Below are 15,926 nucleotides of genomic sequence, written 5' to 3'. Positions count from 1 at the left end.
TCTTCCTGGAAGCTTGGAAGCTTCTTCCTGGAAGCTTGGAAGCTTCTTCCTGGAAGCTTGGAAAGCTTCTTCCTGGAAGCTTGGAAGCTTCTTCCTGGAAGCTTGGAAGCTTCTTCCTGGAAGCTTGGAAGCTTCTTCCTGGAAGCTTGGAACTTCTTCCTGGAAGCTTGGAAGCCTTCTTCCTGGAAGCTTGGAACCTTCTTCCTGGAAGCTTGGAAGCTTCTTCCTGGAAGCTTGGAAGCTTCTTCCTGGAAGCTTGGAAGCTTCTTCCTGGAAGCTTGGAAGCTTCTTCCTGGAAGCTTGGAAGCTTCTTCCTGGAAGCTTGGAAGCTTCTTCCTGGAAGCTTGGAACCTTCTTCCTGGAACCTTCTTCCTGGAAGCTTGGAACCTTCTTCCTGGAAACTTGGAAGCTTCTTCCTGGAAGCTTGGAAGCTTCTCCTGAAGCTGGAAGCTTCTTCCTGGAAGCTTGGAAGCTTCTTCCTGGAAGCTTGGAACCTTCTTCCTGGAAGCTTGGAAGCTTCTTCCTGGAACTTGGAAGCTTCTTCCTGGAAGCTTGGAAGCTTCTTCCTGGAAGCTTGGAAGCTTCTTCCTGGAAGCTTGGAAGCTTCTTCCTGGAAGCTTGGAAGCTTCTTCCTGGAAGCTTGGAAGCTTCTTCCTGGAAGCTTGGAAGCTTCTTTCCTGGAAGCTTGGAAGCTTCTTCCTGGAAGCTTGGAAGCTTCTTCCTGGAAGCTTGGAAGCTTCTTCCTGGAAGCTTGGAAGCTTCTTCCTGGAAGCTTGGAAGCTTCTTCCTGGAAGCTTGGAAGCTTCTTCCTGGAAGCTTGGAAGCTTCTTCCTGGAAGCTTGGAAGCTTCTTCCTGGAAGCTTGGAAGCTTCTTCCTGGAAGCTTGGAAGCTTCTTCCTGGAAGCTTGGAAGCTTCTTCCTGGAAGCTTGGAAGCTTCTTCCTGGAAGCTTGGAAGCTTCTTCCTGGAAGCTTGGAAGCTTCTTCCTGGAAGCTTGGAAGCTTCTTCGCTGGAAGCTTGGAAGCTTCTTCCTGGAAGCTTGGAAGCTTCTTCCTGGAAGCTTGGAAGCTTCTTCCTGGAAGCTTGGAAGCTTCTTCCTGGAAGCTTGGAAGCTTCTTCCTGGAAGCTTGGAAGCTTCTTCCTGGAAGCTTGGAAGCTTCTTCCTGGAAGCTTGGAAGCTTCTTCCTGGAAGCTTGGAAGCTTCTTCCTGGAAGCTTGGAAGCTTCTTCCTGGAAGCTTGGAAGCTTCTTCCTGGAAGCTTGGAAGCTTCTTCCTGGAAGCTTGGAAGCTTCTTCCTGGAAGCTGGAAGCTTCTTCCTGGAAGCTTGGAAGCTTCTTCCTGGAAGCTTGGAAGCTTCTTCCTGGAAGCTTGGAAGCTTCTTCCTGGAAGCTTGGAAGCTTCTTCCTGGAAGCTTGGAAGCTTCTTCCTGGAAGCTTGGAAGCTTCTTCCTGGAGGGAGCTCTGGGTGGAAGCTTCTTCCTGGAAGCTTGGAAGCTTCTTCCTGGAAGCTTGGAAGCTTCTTCCTGGAAGCTTGGAAGCTTCTTCCTGGAAGCTTGGAAGCTTCTTCCTGGAAGCTTGGAAGCTTCTTCCTGGAAGCTTGGAAGCTTCTTCCTGGAAGCTTGGAAGCTTCTTCCTGGAAGCTTGGAAGCTTCTTCCTGGAAGCTTGGTTGGAAGCTCCTTCCTGGAAGCTTGGAAGCTTCTTCCCTGGAAGCTTGGAAGCTTCTTCCTGGAAGCTTGGAAGCTTCTTCCTGGAAGCTTGGAAGCTTCTTCTTGGAAGCTTGGAAGCTTGGAAGCTTCTTCCTGGAAGCTTGGAAGCTTCTTCCTGGAAGCTTGGAAGCTTCTTCCTGGAAGCTTGGAAGCTTCTTCCTGGAAGCTTGGAAGCTTCTTCCTGGAAGCTTGGAAACTTCTTCCTGGAAGCTTGGAAGCTTCTTCCTGGAAGCTTGGAAGCTTCTTTCGTTTAAGCTCTGATGTCAGAGCGTTCCATCTGGGTCTGTGTTCTGGATTGATTGGTGAGCTCGTTCCATATTGTTTCACACTAGTTAGCGATTCGTTTGGTTGAAGTCACAGTTTATCCTCCCGTGTAAGTTTTATGGATTTCGTTCGAGATTTTAGATGATGAGAAAAGAATGTTCACTTGTATATTCCAAGTGGACACTATCTCCATGACTGCCCATACTCGCAATACAGTCCCATTAGGAAAATCATCATTTCGAGAAAAACGCATCTGAACATCATTGAAAAAGTTTTCGTAACGCCGCTGCTGGGAGCAGAAAAATCAGATGGGGTTACTCGTCACATTATCAATGCAGTATAAGAAAATGTTCAACAACTAGCATATTATTAATGCTATTATTTACAATGTACAAATCCAAGATACTAGCTAATGGGACACGTTATCTGAGTACTTTTCTCACCAAATTCAAATATACCCGCATACCAGTCCCATTATTAGGGGCTCGCTTACTTTGTTATCGCGCACCTTGACACATTTAATGCCAAGTTTACTACAGATTCCAAGGCACTTTTTATTTTGCTACCGTTAGGGCTCTCAACTTTTAATTTCAATAGTTCCAACAAAATATTAAACTATACGGTGGTGTGACAGTACTTAAGACATTCCTGGGTTTGCTGGAAGCGTTGCGGCCGGCCAATAAGAAAAGTATTCTGGATTCACCTGCAGCAGCTTTATGTTGGATTTGAAACATATATACTCCTGCAGCTTATTTTGTTTAGTCTGATTCCGGCACAACTGTTGGATATTTCTTAGATATACATAATGTCGACTTTACCAGTTGTGATGCGCGTATTCCTATGTTGGCCCAATAAGTCTTACCCTCCATGTCGGTGGAAGATGAACATACCGGAGATTTCGTTCAAAATTGGTAGGAAGACGAGAGTAATGACAGCTGTAGGCTTGCCTTGGAGAAGCTATTTATTTTATTTTTTGTTTAGCTGCTCGCAAGGATTAACATTTAGATGTTTCTATCATTTATCGCACCAGATACATTCTGAGAAAGAATCGAGTCATGTCAAACAAGAACAATATTTTTATGGAATAAAGATGGTTTAAAACACTGTCATTTTTAGTATTCCTTTTTCTTATCGGATGAAAACTATGATGCAATATTACAAAAATCATAACAGGAATAAGTTTGCTTGAATTTCGTTGTAATCTAGCAGTGGGACTGTTATGCGGGTACTTTCAATATGGGACGCACATGGTTTGGTATTTTTTTCGTATTTTTTCCATACAAACACACAATTTTGAGTACGATACCAAGAAGTACACTAATAATTAACATGATTCATGAAGAAAACTCAAAAGTGACGAAAATTCAAATGGGACTGTTATGCGAGTATGGGCAGATGAGTTCCTAGTCAATCAGAATCGAAAATTTAATTCGTTAATCGTTAAATATTCAAGCCAACGTTTCTTTCCAGCAGCACCTCCTCAACCCACCTTTTTCATTATTACAGGCCTGCTGAGCAAGTTTCACCTTCTCCATCTGGGACGGAACAACAGTCTGTCTAGCAGGACAGTGTTTTCCTTCCACCACAAAGCAGTTTCCACAGTCCACCTCGCTAGTTATTTCCCCGGGCGAGAAATTTGAGTGTGTTTGTGTTTGCGTGGTGCAGCGATACTTTTTCTTGCATAATGTATATATGGGCATTATGAAATGTGGGTAAAGGTGACCATATTTGCCGGACCCAGTGGGGCGTCCTTCCGAGAGGTAAATTCTGCGATTATTGAGTGATGCAGCAATTCCTCGGAGGTGGAAATTTGTGCATGATGAAGAAGGGTTTTACTCGAAGAAGGCGACAAACATCAATGTCAGAATTAGAACCTAATCGGAAGGTATCCAGGCCATTCTCACATATTAATGTGATTAAATTTCACTGAAGCAGTGCACTTGTCCTTCCATCCATTTGTTCAATTTCAATTCGAGTGAAATTGTTTGACTTGGCAACACTGGAAGACGTGGTAGCCTTCTGTAGGTCATAGGAAAATTTTCCGTTCAGAACGCATTTGGACTTTTAACAGCATTCTTCTCCAGATTGTTTGAGAAAATTGTTCCGAGAGCCTTGATTGCTTCGAATATGAAGATTCGTGAACTAGATTCGTTAAATCTTTTGGCATAGCATAGCATAGACTGACTGTACCTGTCAATGGTTGCTACTCCGTGATTGATAGAAGCTGCACTTAGCTCCAAATAAATGAGGGATGGGGTTTCCGCTTATTACCGAAGTGCACATTTTAGCAGATCTTATATTATAGATCAGTAACGGTGACGAACAAGTCCTTACAGTCAGTTGGGATGGGAATGGAATATTAGGGTGTAATGATTGTTGCTTCTAGAGACCGAGAATACCTCTGCATCTCCACAATCACCACGGGAAGGGTGTTTATTAGTAAGGGAGAAAAAGATCTGGGAATCACATTTGGTCGGTGATGCAATCCGTAGATGAGGAGGAAAAATATTAGACTAGTTTTGCATGATTGTCTCGAGATGAAAAGTTTGTGGTAGAAAATTTAAGAAAACCGTCAACATTCATAATGTCGAACCATTCAAAAGATGTTTTAGAAATATGAAAAACAGGAATAATGGCGACAATTTTAGTGACGAACCATACATAGTTTGTTTGAAAATTGCATAAATTTCTGCCATGAAAAAGGGTTATCATAAGCATGAAACGATTGCCTTAATCGAACTTCTGTCCAACGGTGTTACAAGAGTTCAAAACCAGAGCAAAATACTGTCTGAAATACAAAATAAATACACTTTAATGACAAGGCACAGGCATTGCAGAATTCGTTCTCATTTGATTTCGGAGCACGATCAAAGCAAGCGAAGAAAAACATCAGATATCTATCGGTCCATGGTCGACAATGTTTCGCATGTTATTACAAGCTTGATAAATGATGGGAGCGAACGAGATCTCCAAAGAAGAAAACCAGCTTTTCTCGATTATTTACCATTGGGAGTAGCTGAAAGAAACGCAGCAAGCCGCGCCGCGAGCGGTTGTGTTTTCAACTGCCTGTCACGTTTTTTTCGCGTTCTGCGTGATAGATTTTTTACACGATTCCGTTGGTGGCTCGGCCGGTGCTACGCCACCCGAATAGTTTTCGTTTGTGATAAGTGTGGTTTTGACGAGCAATTACATTCGTTGACAGTTGTAACATTTGATAGTGTCATTTAGTGCTTTCGTATTTTGAAAAGAATACGTTTTTTCATACACAGCAACAACGCGCTGTTTTTGGCGATGACCAATCGCGTGACATACGGAATAATTTGCTTAGATCGGATTTGGTAAGTTTGTTCAAAGAACAAATCAAAGAACTTATTTTCAATGCAACTAGGGCTATTTCAGAGGGTAGGGTCACAATTTGTTTTCTCGTTTCAGAGAGCGAGTAATGGCGCTTAACAATGGCGCTTAAACCACAGCTCTTTAGCTAGTACACGAGGTGGAAATACCTGTGGCCCATCCCTGGAAGATACGCGCATGGAGTGACATTAATTTTCTTAACAACGTCACTCCCAACAATTTAAAACCGGGGTGATACTCGCTTATAGTGAATCCTTCCCTATAATCCAACTCCTTTACATCTATGAGGGCGTCGGTGAGTCGCTGGCCTCTCTCTAAGTAGGTGCATGTCATCATTATCCTTCCCTTTCCTCGTAACGGAGAAGATATGCGTGGCCGGCGATGGAAATGTCAAGTCTTTTCATCTCTGACTTCCGACTGAACAGATCTTCTTCTTCTTCTTTCTGGCGTTACGTCCCCACTGGGACAGAGCCTGCTTCTCAGATTAGTGTTCTTATGAGCACTTCCACAGTTTTTAACTGAGAGCTTACTATGCCAATGACCATTTTTGCATGCGTATATCGTGTGGCAGGTACGAAGATACTCTATGCCCTGGGGAGTCGAGAAAATTTCCAACCCGAAAAGATCCTCGACCGGTGGGATTCGAACCCACGACCCTCAGCTTGGTCATGCTGAATAGCTGCGCGTTCACCGCTACGGCTATCTGGGCCCCTACTGAACAGATATTTCATCGAAAATAGTTTTTCATGAGTAGATTGGAATAAGAGCGGTAAAGTAAATAACATCAACATGACGGTTTTCAGTATGCAATCTACGAAATACTCAGTTACCACACAACGCAACGTAATTATTTACCATTGGGAGTAGCTGTTTTATCTTACTAACATGATTGCAATAGCGCCCCCAGGTTTGGGGCTTATTTAGATGGGTTTTATCATGCACTGTTATCCCCCCGATACAATCACAGCTGTAGCAGAAGATGAAAAATATACTCTCATGATATATTGCGGATCATGATAGTTACAGAGAGCATTAAATGAGGGATTCTCTCAATTTTATCTGAGTTCAATCCCTGCACCTTTTCCCTGGAAAATTCTACACTCTGAACCTGCTCCAGCACGTTTAATTTCCAAAACGACTTAAGTCAGATTTTTAACATTCAAAGCCTGACCGCTACTTTCACCATTATATGGAGATCAAAAGAAAACACTACTTGAGTCGGGTTTGCACTGGTTCAAAAACGTCGTGGGTAAATGAATAAAGCGGAGTATCATTTTGTTATCCATTTTTTGTCGCTTTTAGAAGCGACCCCAGTTTTTGAGCACGAGCTTATTGAAAGCACAATTTAAGCGAAATGCACGGTGAAGAAAATGTTAAAATGAGGATTCATTTGAAACAGTTTTAGATGAAAGGTTGTGTTCTTAAGATGATTATAGAACGAAGCCACAACTCGAATTTTCAAGAGCACATGACTTGAGAACCAAACAGCGATTGCACATTGATAATTTATCCCATTAGTCACAACCAGCAAGCAAACAATTTGATCGATTTTCAATGCGAACAAATACCAGATTCTCCAGACTTGTGCACTTGAAAATTCAAAGTTTGGCTTCGTTTTATAATCACCTTAATTAACCTTAGTAAGGACCTTGGGTCTCTTTCGATCCATTTCAAAATTCAAATCAATGTAAGTTTTGATTGGAATAACCCAGCAATTTAAAATTTTATATGCCAAACATGAAAAATCATAAAGATTTGGACAATATTCATTTGATTTTGAGGCATAAATCGACCAGAATGGTAACTTTCCGGGACTCCAGGAACCGGTTCCACATAGACCATACTAGACCGAAATTTGCAGGGAATGTGCTCCGGTATATTGAACCTTATTGCAGAGAATTTTTATTGCAAAACATCCATCTACCGAATAGTACTGATGTGAATTACATACACAAACAGCCATTCCATGAAAAACCGATCTAGTGGGTCACCGAATTGACTATTTTGTTCCTTATCCGAAATAAGTATACACGTATTTATGGATTTTTTTTATTAGGGTGACCCTTTCCGAAACAAGGTGACCAAAATAATAGCGATTTTGGAAAATTTTTATTTTTAAAAAAAATATAACTTTATTATAATCGATTTTTAATCTTTTTGGACAAAATGAAGGCTAAAGATTTTGATTTTTCAGGAAAAATATAAAATTTCACAAAAAATGTTTTTTTACATGCAAAAAAATCAATAATTTCCGTTTTTTCGTGTTTTGAAGGCCTCGGGACCAAAAGGGCTATTGCTGTTCTCATTTTTTCTTGAAAGTTCAGAAAATTTTACGTTTATTGTCAAATTTTCAGCGATGTATGTTTTTTAGTTTTTGAGATGTATTTTTTCGAAAATAAAAAATCAGTCATTTTTCATCGGCACACACTGTAGGTCTCAACGCATAAGATTTTTTGTTTAAAAATAAATCATAACTTTTGAACAGCTTAACCGATTTCCAATCTTTTTTTATGAAATGAAAGCTTAAAATTTCAATTTTTCACACAAAATTGAAAAATCTGATAAAAATATTTTAAAACGTGAAAAAATATGAAAAGTTCTGTTTTTTTTTTGGAAATTTTCATATATTTTAATGTAATTTTTTTTTCCAAAGTTTTCAATTTTTTTTCTATTTTTTTCTGAATAAAGAAAGAAAAGATTGGAAATCGGTTGCGCTGTTCAAAAATTAAGATTTTTTTTTAAACAATAAAATTCTAATACGCTGAGATCTACAGTGTGTGCCGATGAAAAATGACTGATTTTTTATTTTCAAAAATATATATCTCAAAAAACTACATCGCTGAAAATTTGAAAGTAAACGTAAAATTTTCTGAACTTTCAAGAAAAAATGAGAACAGCAATAGCCCTTTTGGTCCCGAGGCCTTCAAAACACGAAAAAACGGAAACTATTGAGTTTTTTCATGTAAAAAACACAATTTTTGTGAAATTTTATATTTCTCCTGAAAAGTCAAAATCTTTAGCCTTCATTTCGTCAAAAAAGATTGAAAATCGGTCGAACGGTTCAAAAGTTATATTTTTTTTTAAATAAAAATTTCGCAAAATCGCGATTTTTCTGGTTACCCTATTTCGGAAATGGTCACCCTAATAAAAAAATCCATAAATACGTGTATCCTCATTTCGGATAAGGAACAAAATAGCAAATTTTCACGGAATTCGGTGACCTACTAGATCGGTTTTTCATGGAATGGCTGCAAAACTACAATGAAAACTTACTTTTCGGATGCTCCGGGTTTCCGGAATCGGGTATGAATGCAGACATGATTTGAAAATGTCTATCCACAGTGCACGTGAATAGCTGTTCATCGATATATGGACAGTTCAGATTACGAAACTACAGGTTGTCAAAGTAATGGTCTCTGAATGTAGCAGCTTCCCCTTGACCACAGTGATCAACTCCGGATTTCCTGGAGAGTTTCTGAAACTTTCCATTTCAGCCCAACAGAACAGAAATTGGTCAACACGAGCCTAAGTCACAATGGTTACTTTTAGAAGAGTGATCATGATAATCATTATGGTTTAGCATTAGATTCTTATGTTACATTTTGACAAAACTTTTTTCTCCATCATGAAAATTTGTCCCAAACATCTATTTCCTATCAAGATTCTATGGTGAAAATTTAAATATTTTTTAAAATCAGGTTTTTGTGTAATTTAAAATTTAAGATTTATTTTTGAACTTTTCATGTAAAAAATATAAAATATTTTTTCCGTGTATGTATATTTTTTCTTGTAGTAAAAATGTTTCACTACAACTTCTTCATAGAACATTTTTCTCTTAAACCAACAGTTTCGGAGTTAGAATTTTTAAAAGAAATTGCATGAGCATGAGCATGAGCATTTATGACCATACAATTCGTAGTTGTTACTCCGTGATTGACAAGAATCATTGAAATTGTACAGGGAACCAACAGATGTAGCTTGGGAGTAGCATACCATCTTCAATGTACATTTTCGAGGACTCTTAAATTAGTAATGTCAATAACGGCGCCGGCCACGTCCTTACGGTCATCGGGGAAGGGAAGAAATGTTAGTGTGACATCCATTGTTACTAAAGACCGAGTATGCCTCTGCATCTTCATGGTTGCCACGGGAAGGAGTTTTGTTAGTGGGAGGGTTTCAAAGCTACATGATCAGGATTCACCTTGGTAAGTGATGCGATTCATGTAACCTCTTTTTAAAGGCGTCGACATTTTAAACATCGAACTATTCAAAGGTTTGAATCTCGAAATTTTATAAAACATAAATAAGCGCTTATGTCAACACTGAAAGTGACGAACTATTCATAGTTTGTTCAACAAATTCATAAAAAAATACATGCTATGACACAAATGTATTATTACAAGCATGAAACGAGCTCACCAATTGGTAATCCATCCTCGACTGAACCAAACCAAACCAAGTAAGTCTTTGCACTAATTATAGAAGAATGATTTAAGTTTAAGTCATAGGGTGCAGAGCTACTTGAGCACTTTCACGATTCCCTTTGGCATGGAGGGTATTTCTCAGCCGAACTGTCTGAAACTTTGCAACAAGAAGCACTCCAATACGACGCATATTATGGCTAAACATGACCTCAGTAGCTTTCGATAAACCCCACTGGTGAAGTGAATCAAAAGTGCCATGAATAGGATCCATCTCCCTATTTAGTGAAAATTCTTGAATAATCTTAAGAGCATACCGAAGGGCCTATTTAAGTTATTGTTGTTCGAGTTTGACCCTTTGGTGATTAAAACGAAAACACATAAAACGATGCCTTTAAAATGTAAATCACGATTGATATATGCAGTAAAAATGCGATTTAGGTTCTTTCCACATTGTTATGCCAGTACTATGCTCGACAGAGGTAGCATACGGGTCAGATAAAGCCGCTTGATTAAAAAAAAAAAAATAGATCGAGAAAATTATCACTATTATTGCAGTAATACATAGCAGTATTACATATAAGTCATTACATAGACAAGAAAAAAGGCTGATTGAATGGATTACTTATTTTTTTCTGTCATTACAATCAAAACTTTGAAGAGATTGTACAGTCTCAGTTTCCATCCAGATGAATTTATTTAACAATAGATTTAACAGAACATTTAGAACATCATTACAGAAAGGAATGTTCACTTTGGAGTCATTATCCATCCTTTTTGTAATTATTCTGTCATTGGAGTCATTAGCCATCCTTTTGTAATTATTATGGGATAATTCGTTAACTTAATCAGTTTTTAACATAATATTTAACAAAAAGATCTAAACCAGAAAATTAGTTCAATTATGCAGCGTCTGACCTTACCACGAATAAATGTGAACCCCATTTGTGTGTGTCAAAAGATTGGTCCCTTCGAACTGATTTCTCGAACGGAATCAAATAGCAGTTGGATAAACAAACACGACAAATACTTGAACTAATTTAGTATCCACATCGCGGGCGAACTCCCAAACGCTCAGTGCCAGTCCGCCACGCACGACGAATCAATGATTATTGTCAAATCGCACGAAATCGGGCACCATGTTTTGTCTACGAACACAGAGAGCGAGAAAAGAACGGGCCTTAAAATAATCAAAGCCCTACCAAACAAAGGAGGCACGTCCCAATCCCAGCTCCCAACTGCACACTTCGACAGGGCTACTTGGATGTCACAAAGATAAACACGCCTTCGTCTCTTACCGGATGATGACCGGGTCGCGGCCTGCTGCGGTTCCCCCTGGAGGGCGGGACTGGTCACAAGTGGTGGTGGCGCAGCAGGCGGACTACCGGACGAAGCCGACGAAACCGAATGCGGAGACGTCTCCTGGAGGTCGTGGTAATACGGCGGCGGAAGAAACGACTGCCGGACAGCCGAAGAGGACGCCAAGCTGTAGCCGCCGGCGTAGTGTTGCTGATAGCCGGCCGCCGTGGCGACCACCGCCGACGGCCCCGTAGTGTTCCAGTAGTTGATGACCGAGTCGTAGCTTTTGCTCCACTGGGAACTCTGCAGCAGGCGGTTCTGAACTTGGTAGGTTTGCGGTGATTGTTGCGATGGTAGTTGTTGAGCTAGCTGCTTTGGAGAGGACGAAGGTTGACGCGTTAGCTGTTTGCCTTCAGTGCCATCTCCAGCCGCCGGTTGATGCTGGCCGTCGCCGAGGTAGCTCATAATGGGGCTAGACGGCTTAAGAACGCAAGAAACACCTGAAGAAATGCGCGGAATTCTGTGGTCTACGGAACTTTACGAAGCAGATGCTTGCGAACCACGAAGAGATTGACCGCGGCGCGGACCGAAGTGGCCCTTCGTTGAACTGTCCTTATACGATTACGCTTGAACTTCCTTATGATCAGCGTTTTGCTTGGTCGCATTGTACGTTTAGCTTCCGGTTGGATGATTGGCGGTCGTCCCGACTCCGAGGTGGTCGTCCCGACGCACTCGCGGCGCAGTAAATCACCTAATTCGAAACGTATTCCGCACTGCATAGGTACACGGCGGCAGTTGCAAGCATCGGTATTGTCGCAGCAATACCAACGCACCGATTATCCACGGTTGTCCCCCCAAGCTCACTTTGGCACCTATTTTGACTAGAATCTCACTTACAGTGGTTTGGAATTTACGTATTCTCTGACTAAGAAGTACTACACAGCACAGCCAAGGCACACTGGGATGTATAAATTATTTCGACATTCTGGCCGCGCACATTTCGGTGAAGAATCACACACATCAAATACACTCGCGCTAAGAAATCTTCTGCGACGACTTTCGAGCCGTGAGCCTTTAGTAGAACTGCCTTTCTACGGTTTCGCCATTGCGTTGAATTTATTTTTCTTCATCATACACACTTCCAGAATAACAAGTGAAGCAAAAGGTCGAAGCGCAACCAATGACGACGAGGACAGCAGCAGCGGAACGGTATTGCACCTCCGGCGAAATTGTCGATCAAAACAGAACCACGGACGGGAGAAATGCGCCGCGCAAGAAACTCGCGTGCGAATTCGAATCGTGTAGGCTATGACACGCGCAAATACATTCACATACACACATACGGACACTCGTTTCTGGTGACGACGGACGATGACAGCGCAGAAGGGAGACGACGCATATGACCGGCGACGTAGCAACGGGAAGACCGGGATGGGGCGCACATGAATTACGGATCAGCTGCGGCCATTGTTGACAGAGAAAAACTATTTCCGCGTGTGAATGAGTGAAAGAAAATAGAAATGCCGCGCCGCCGCCGTTTCGAAACGAAAACCGCAGTAGGCTTTCCGCACCACCAGAACACACCGCAGAGAGAAAAAAATAATAAAAGCAGACACTTTTGAATCGCAGTAGGCGCACGCAAGACGAAACGGCACGAACGTGTGTTCAACAGGCGGTTCCCACTAAGACTGAGGAGACTCCGCTCGCTCCCGCGTGGAGGCCAACGTGTCGGCGGCCGCCGACCACCCGACCGACCATCCGCCCAGTGGAGTCGAGTCGTGTCTCTCCGGTTTCAACCGCACCGAGATGGGAATATCATCGACAACCACGACGACGACGACGAAGAATGATAACGAAGGGAATCTGCTGATGAGAGCGGCCCAGCAGTGTTAGCAAGAAGAAGCTTCCTATGTACTGCGAGAAGCGATAAGTAAAGATATCGATATCACAGAGTCAAGACGCGTTTGCTCCAAGCATTATCTTCGTCCACATCGCGACACAGGTGGCGGCGGCGAAGACGAGCGATTGGGGGCCGATTATGATAACACACCCCGAACCAAACACGAAGAGAGAGAGAACCCAAATGAGCGTGTGAAACGAAGAGCGCAAAAAGCTCGAAACAAACGAGAGAGCGAGCGCACTGATAAAGCGCTTCGCTCACGAAATCTACACTCGCATCATTCATCGAAGGCCGTCACCGAGCGTGAACGAGCGATCTGTCCGTCCGTCCGTTTCGATGGCCCATTCGGAACGAGAAGGTAAACAAACGCCCATCGGGTGATCAGCGCGGCTCCGAATCGGCTCTCACTGGTTTCGAACGCACACACAGAGAGAAACGCCGCAGGCCACCTGCACAGTGGCGGCGGTGGCCTCTTCCTGATATCAAAAATCGTCACCCACGTCGACGGACCAATGCACAATTTACCTGTAGCAGGGGAGCGGGTGGCTCCCAGGTTGATAGGGATTTCGCCTTTCGGGACTCGGAAAAGTCGCGTGCAGAGTGTGTGAGGCAGCGATTTCGGCAGCGCACGCCCCGCGACGTAGTAGGCGTTGAACACATGTTCCTTATCACCGGGGATCCGATACGTGCTGGGTAAGCCGAAGCTGTGTGAAGCCAACAGGTGGAGACAGGTTACATTTATCGGTTGAATGAGCTGATTTTGGCCGCACAGCGACACGGACTTGCTTTGAATGATCCACCTGAAGGTGTGAGGGACTTTGCTCGAACAACATTCCGCAATTCCGAAAACTGACAACTTTCAGGTTTCCAAGTTATTCCAGGAAGAAGTTGTTCAAGCTTTCGGGAAAAAGCTTTCTAAGTATTCGTAGGAGTTTATCAAGCATATTCAATAAAGGTTACAAAACTTCCTAGATCTTTTCAAGCTTCAAGAAAGAAGCTTTTTTAACCTACAGATATAAGTTTTTCAAACTCCCAGGAAGAAATTTTACAAGCATCCGGAAATAATCAATTCAAACATCCAGGAGAAAAGCTTTTCAAGCTTCCAGATAGAAGCTTTCCAAGCTTCCAAAGAGAAGCTTTCAAAGCTCCCGAAGAGAAGCTTCTTAAAACTCCAGAGAGAAGCTTCTAAAGCATTAAAAAAATTCTCAGGCCTCCAAAGAGAAATTTCTCAAGTTTTCAGAGGGAAGCTTCACAAGCTTCTAAAGAGAAGCTTCTCAAGCTTACAGATAAAAGCTTCTCAAGCTTGCAGGTAGAGCTTCTAAAGCTTCCAGAGAGCTTTTCGAGCTTCCAGAGATAAGCTTTTCAAGCATTCAACGAGAAGTTTTTCGTGCTTACAGATATAAGCTTTTCAAGCTTCCTGAGAAAAGCTTGTCAAGCTTCCAGAGAGAAGCTTTCCAAGCTTCTAGAGAGAAGCTTTCCAAGCTTCCGAAAAAAGGCTTTCCAAACTTCCAGAGAGAAGATTTTCAAGCTTCCAGAGAGAAACATTTCAAGCTTCCAGAAAGAATATTTTCAAGCTTATAGAGAAAAGCTTTTGAAGCTTCCCGGAAGAAGCTTCTCAAGGATAAAGCTTTTCAAGCTTCCAAAGATAAGCTTTTAACGCTTCCAGAGAGAAGATTTTCAAGCTTCCAAAGAGAAGCTTTTCGCTCTTCAAGAGAGAAAATTTCCAAAATTCGAAAGAGAAACACTTCAAGCTTCCAGAGAAGCTATTCAAGCTTCCAGAGAGAAGCTTTTCATGCTTCTAGAGAGAAACTTTTCAAGCTTCCAGAGAGAAGCTTTTCAAGCTTCCAAGCTTTTCAAGCTTCCAAGCTTTTAAAGCTTCCAAGCTTTTAAAACTTCCAAGCTTTTCAAGCTTTCAGAGAAAAGATTTTCAAGCTTCCAGAAAGAATATTTTCAAGCTTATAGAGAAAAGCTTTTGAAGCTTCCCGAAAGAAGCTTCTCGAGCTTCCAGAGAGAAGCTTTCAAAGCTTCCAGGATAAAGCTTTTCAAGCTTCCAAAGATAAGCTTTTGACGCTTCCAGAGAGAAGATTTTCAAGCTTCCAAAGAGAAGCTCTTCTAACTTCCAAAGAAATGCTCTTCTAATTTCCAGAGAGAAGCTTTTCTAGCTTCCAGAGATAAGCTTCTCAAGCTTCCAGAAATATACTTTTCAAGCTTCCAGAGAGAATCTTTTCAAAGTTTTAGAGAGAAGCTTTCCAAGCTTCCGAAAAATGGCTTTCCAAACTTCCAGAGAGAAGATTTTCAAGCTTCCAAAGAGAAGCTTTTCGCTCTTCAAGAGAGAAAATTTCCAAAACTCGAAAGAGAAGCACTTCAAGCTTCCAGAGAAGCTATTCAAGCTTCCAGAGAGAAGCTTTTCATGCTTCTAGAGAGAAACTTTTCAAGCTTCCAGAGAGAAGCTTTTCAAGCTTCCAAGCTTTTCAAGCTTTCAGAGAAAAAAATTTTAAGATTACAGAGAGAAGATTTTCAAGCTTCCAGAAAGAATATTTTCAAGCTTATAGAGAAAAGCTTTCAAAGCTTCCAGGATAAAGCTTTTCAAGCTTCCAAAGAGAAGCTCTTCTAACTTCCAAAGAAAAGCTCTTCTAATTTCCAGAGAGAAGCTTTTCTAGCTTCCAGAGATAAGCTTCTCAAGCTTCCAGAAATATTCTTTTCAAGCTTCCAGAGAGAATCTTTTTAAAGTTTTAGAGAGAAGCTTTCTGAGAGATTTTTTTTCCAAAGATATGGAAAGCTTCCAGGGAGAAGCTTTTCAAGCAGAACGTAAAAATCATTTCAAATTTTTAAAAAGAAGCATCTCAAGCTTCAAGAAGGAAGCTTATTAAGTTTCCAGAGAGCTTTCCAAGCTTCCAGAGAGAAGCTTTCCAAGCTTCCAAAGAGAAGCTTTTCGCTCTTCAAGAGAGAAAATTTCCAAAACTCGAAAGAGAAGCACTTCAAG

At 41.7% G+C, this 15,926-nt stretch overlaps 1 protein-coding gene across 3 annotated transcripts in view; it reads right to left on the bottom strand.

The window, feature by feature from the left end:
* LOC5574714 (nuclear factor of activated T-cells 5) overlaps window positions 1-15,926 on the bottom strand; it is a 429,601-nt gene that overhangs the window by 312,885 nt on the left and 100,790 nt on the right. Inside the window, exon 1 of one of the 3 annotated variants that reach the window (XM_021839019.1) lies at window positions 11,043-12,733. The exons of 1 other annotated variant lie outside the window; for it this stretch is intronic. In XM_021839019.1, the coding sequence (XP_021694711.1) occupies window positions 11,043-11,508 (466 nt within the window). In that variant the 5' untranslated portion in view covers window positions 11,509-12,733. Of the gene's footprint in view, window positions 1-11,042; window positions 12,734-15,926 lie in introns of those variants that run through there. One more of the 3 variants, XM_021839020.1, reaches the window with a different exon arrangement.

The sequence above is a fragment of the Aedes aegypti genome, chromosome 1 (assembly GCF_002204515.2).
Source record: "Aedes aegypti strain LVP_AGWG chromosome 1, AaegL5.0 Primary Assembly, whole genome shotgun sequence".
NCBI lineage: Eukaryota > Metazoa > Arthropoda > Insecta > Diptera > Culicidae > Aedes > Aedes aegypti.
This window is presented reverse-complemented; position numbering and strand designations above follow the sequence as displayed.